The sequence below is a fragment of the Pelmatolapia mariae genome, linkage group LG1 (genome assembly GCF_036321145.2).
Source record: "Pelmatolapia mariae isolate MD_Pm_ZW linkage group LG1, Pm_UMD_F_2, whole genome shotgun sequence".
In the NCBI taxonomy this organism is placed as follows: Eukaryota; Metazoa; Chordata; class Actinopteri; order Cichliformes; family Cichlidae; genus Pelmatolapia; species Pelmatolapia mariae.
The window spans coordinates 21,126,585-21,130,887 of NC_086227.1; the positions used below are offsets into that span (position 1 = coordinate 21,126,585).

General features: G+C 37.7%; 1 protein-coding gene across 1 annotated transcript; it reads right to left on the minus strand.

Annotated features, from left to right (window-relative positions):
* Window positions 1-427: 427 nt before the first annotated feature.
* Window positions 428-2,220, minus strand: lyve1a (lymphatic vessel endothelial hyaluronic receptor 1a). The gene is made up of 6 exons (XM_063495780.1): window positions 2,100-2,220; window positions 1,764-1,947; window positions 1,550-1,689; window positions 972-1,151; window positions 793-865; window positions 428-685 (listed from the first exon to the last, which is right to left on the minus strand). The coding sequence occupies exons 1-6, from the start codon at window positions 2,185-2,187 to the stop codon at window positions 541-543; spliced, it is 810 nt and encodes a 269-aa protein (XP_063351850.1). The 5' UTR covers window positions 2,188-2,220; the 3' UTR covers window positions 428-540.
* Window positions 2,221-4,303: the final 2,083 nt, after the last annotated feature.

Consider the following 4,303-nt stretch of genomic DNA (forward strand, 5'->3'; position numbering starts at 1 on the left):
TACCTTTATTTTATTTTTTTTAAAGTGCCTCTGGCTGGCTGTGATGGAATAAAAACTTCAATAAAACTGAAACTAAAAGAGCAATACTTAACTAATTGCAAATTAATAGCAGATGGGTTTCCTAAAATTGCTCAAGTATTCAAAGGCAAAGCTGTGGAAGCCCACAAGATCTCATAGAAACGTTTCACAACCCATATCAGACATTAGAAGAGTTACCAATGAGAGAACAAACATAAACAGTTTGCTTAAAACAAGCTTCAGTGACTTTTAAAAAAGCTTGAGAGATACTGAAGAGTAAAAATTGGAATAATGTGGATTTAAGAAGTGGGTAAACCAGCAGAAAAGCTGTTATTATGAGTTTTTGTTGTGTAGAACACCAAACCCATATGAGTATTTAAAATCATTTTATTACAAACATTGCCCTCCAGTGGCTAAAATGCACCATTTAACAGAATACGAAAAGAAATCATGTTACAGCCATTCTGTCTCTTAATTTAACACAAATCGAGGATCACAAACAATTTCTCATCAGAATAACGTTTATTGTGCGTCGTCACCCACTTCTATCCTCTCATCTTCCTCAGCAGCTTTCTTGGTTTCTGTAGGGGTCTTCACACAGATCCACTCTTCTGTCTGGATGTACTCTTTCTGCTCTTTCACGTCTGACTTCTGAGAGCAATGTCTTCTGTTTTTTATTAACAGATGGACAGGAAAAAGATGTAATAATATGCACCAAGAGAAACTTCATCATTGTGTTTTATGTATTATAAAAAACCCCAACAAAACACTTACAATTTGAGGTATGCCAGGATGATTGTTATAAGCAGAAGAAGCGCACAGGAGCAGAAGATGAGCACAATTTTTCCTAAAATATGAAACATACACACTCTTGATAACGAGGCCTTTACCTGTCTATTAGTCTTGTGCTGTGTTAACTGACTGTGACAGAGTTCAGATTATGAGTCCCATACCTGCAGTAAAGCTTTGTGAGCTGCTGGCAAAGCGGGCTGGTTCTATCTCACTGTCGAGGGTTTCAGGAGTCGAGGAGGAAGATGTGGATGGTGGTGTTGTGGTGTGGTGTGTGTGACCCACGTCATGTGTGCTCTTCAAAGGACTGTCAGTTACTTCATCCATCTGTTGTATCGCTGCATCTGTGCAAAGATTAGACGATTTTCAAACAATTCTGATTATTTGCCTTTTTTTTTTCTTTTTTACTTCCTCCTGTTTGAAATGATGATTATATTTTGGAAAGTGTTAGGAGTATATTGTATGTATTTGAAAAACCTTGGATAAACATGCTCTCCATCCTAGTTATGTGGAATATACTCAAATGCTGCTGAATACAAATTAAAATCCAATGCAAATACCATAAAGCATAAAAGTTTGTGTTAAGCATATTCATTAATACAAATGTATTCTTATTTACATCGACTATACAGCAGACCTGTTTTATTCTTTGAATAACAGAAAGCAGTGAACAGCATGCACAATCACTTCTTAAATATCTTTTGTCTCTTCATGAGTAAAGTGCAGGTGCAAAGTTTCTCACCTGTCTCGTTGAAGCAAAACACATCAAACTTTTGTTTTACGCTGGCTCGCCATGGCACCAAGCCGCTCTTATTCTTGCCACAGCTGGGAATTGGGTGGATGCGGGGAATGACTGCGAAGTGTTCATCGATCCATCCAAACCTGAACAAAATATTACGTTAGGTGCTGTTCGTTATATTACTCAGAGGTGATTTTGTTTCTCACTTTGGTCTCACCTGCATGTTTCTAAACCTCTAGAAAGAGCTTTCTGTACTTGTGCTTTTGAAGCAATGTTCAGTCCAAGGGACCAGCAGAGCCTGCGAGCTTCACTGGCATTGAAAGCATACTCAGGCTGGTTGAGCTCATTTAAAGAGGTGACCAGCATTACTCCTGCAATACTTTGATTGAATCCTGGGAAAACTGGAAAAAGCATATTTATATTTACTATATATGGTAGTACAATAATTTATATATATATATATATATATATATATATATATATATATATATATATATATATATATATATATATATATATTTGTACATATTAGAAAATATGTGGAATGACTTACCTCTGAGGTTACTTATGTCAGTCATTTGAACAGACAAGGCTGAAGTAACGAGCAGCGCTGCTGGGAGGCAAAGCCAGATGATGTTCATGACTGGTCAGAGTAAAGACAGATGAATGCCGGGTATCACTGCTGCTGCAAGGTTTATGTGTCTCTGAGCCAAAAGGCACGGTTAAATAGAGGTGATCATGCTCACTGGGATGTGTGGACTCTGTCACTGCCAGAGAATAACGGAAAAGGAAGAAGGAAGTAGTGCACATGGGTCAGATCAAGAGCCATCCTATGTTCTGGGAGCAGGGCTCAGGAGATGATAAGTAATACATCAAAAACACTAATCTGTAGAAATTCAGTAGAAGGGGAAAAGCAGTGCACACGTGTTCCCATCCAGCATTTTTAATGTGAAATGTTGTTAAACTTCAATAAATAAGTTATGTTTTCAGGTTCAACTGCAACCAGTATTTTTACAGGCACAAATGTTTTTATATAAACACTCACATTTACTTATTACAATTCTCTTTTGAATCGTATTACATCGAAAAAGAAAGTTTAATAAAATAGTTTGCTTACTCTCTTTGCACTGAATAGGATTGCATACAGTTTTGTTGTACTTTTTGTATGATGAAAATAAAGATTCTGTATATAGTGATTCTATATGATTCTGTACAAACAATATATTAAAAGTATAAAGTGAAAGTACAAAAGGTGGGATTTGCAGTAGAGTTGTGAAAGTTTCTGAAAACCATGATGTAATACACTCGAGAAGAGATTCTCTTCTGTCCTGATGATTTCCTCTCTCTGGGAAATTCTCCGCCATGTGTGCGCTTATTATCTTTGGTCTCCTCAGATGAGCCTTTGGCACGCGGCCTCCCATTTCCACAAAAACATTTCTCCGCAAGCCCCGATGGCAGGAAATGACGCAGAGCCTGCTGACGAAGATGCAGCAGGGTTTTTGACAGACGTGAGGTGACAGTGAGGTGACAATCTGGATTAGAGCAAGAATACTCATCGTACATATCACCTCTCTAAGAGTGGGGTTTGCATATCCTTAAAGTCGTTATAGAATTAAACTAAATTAGACTATGAGACTTTCAAATGGGAACACAGTAGAATTTCCCAACAGGTCTTGGTGAAAGAATTTAGACCTTTTTCCAGCAAAAGTATCCTGACGGAGTTACCAGTTAGGACACTATAGCCAGAAGTTGTTTATGTTCACTCAGATAATAGCACATTTCAACTGACAGTGTTTGTTTCATTCTTGTAATTTTTTTTAAGTGTTATTTTTTATGCCAGATAAACAGTCAAGACATAAATTAATTACAGTCCAGCTACTTGCCGCTGCCTCTCGACTCTGCCGGCTCAGTCTGAATTCTTGCTGCACAGACTTGAGAGGGCTATTTTATATATTGTGAATAATAAACTCTTTTTCTCAAAACTCCATATATATGAAGCCCATAAAGGAAGGTGATATTTTTTTTTTAAAATCTTGTATGTGCAAGTAAAATATGTCTTTGCAGTATTTGATGGGATATTTTCGCAGGACTCTGTGTTGCCTGTGTATTCCTGTGCAGCATGGCCTCTGTTTGCACAGTTGCATCTGAACAAAGCATGGTCTAGTTTTGCAGTGTGGATACACACCATCACACCACGCACCTAACACAGACCCCGTAACCATAACTATAGCCCATTAACCTTATCGACAATTACATTCTAACCCCCAACCATAACTCTGACCCTAACTGCCCCCTTTTTAAAAAAAGTTTGTGGACATTGGCAGGTTTTTTTTCTGCATTGCAAAACTATATCATATCGTGTGATTGGTTAATTGCAATGCTGAACCTGGACCAGCATTGATTATGATGATCCAGGAACAACACATTTATGGGGATATCAGATTATTCTGGAACAGAGTGGAGATATTTGGTCTTAATGCACAGCTCCATGTTTAGTGTTTGGTGAAAATCAATTACAGCAGACCTCAGTTCAGACCTCAACTCAATCGAAAAGCTGTGGCGCGACCTTAAAAAATCTGTGCAGGAATAAATGCCACAAAACTCGATGAAATGGATCAACACTGTAAAGAAGACTGGGCCAAAATTCTGACACTTCAAGTTATTGCTGCTAAAGGTGGTTTTACAAGCTACTGAATCATTGGCAGTACTTAGTTTTCATAGCAATGAATATTTGTCGCTACTGAAATGACTAGAGAA

What these genes read in the sequence shown, in the direction of transcription:
- lyve1a (XM_063495780.1), bottom strand. Translation starts at nt 2,187, where the DNA reads ATGAACATCATCTGGCTTTGCCTCCCAGCAGCGCTGCTCGTTACTTCA. An exon ending in GTTTTGCTTCAACGAGACAG is followed by an intron (nt 1,152 to 1,549) that starts GTGAGAAACTTT and finishes ATCTTTGCACAG; the next exon opens with ATGCAGCGATACAACAGATG. An exon ending in CTCACAAAGCTTTACTGCAG is followed by an intron (nt 866 to 971) that starts GTATGGGACTCA and finishes TTCATATTTTAG; the next exon opens with GAAAAATTGTGCTCATCTTC.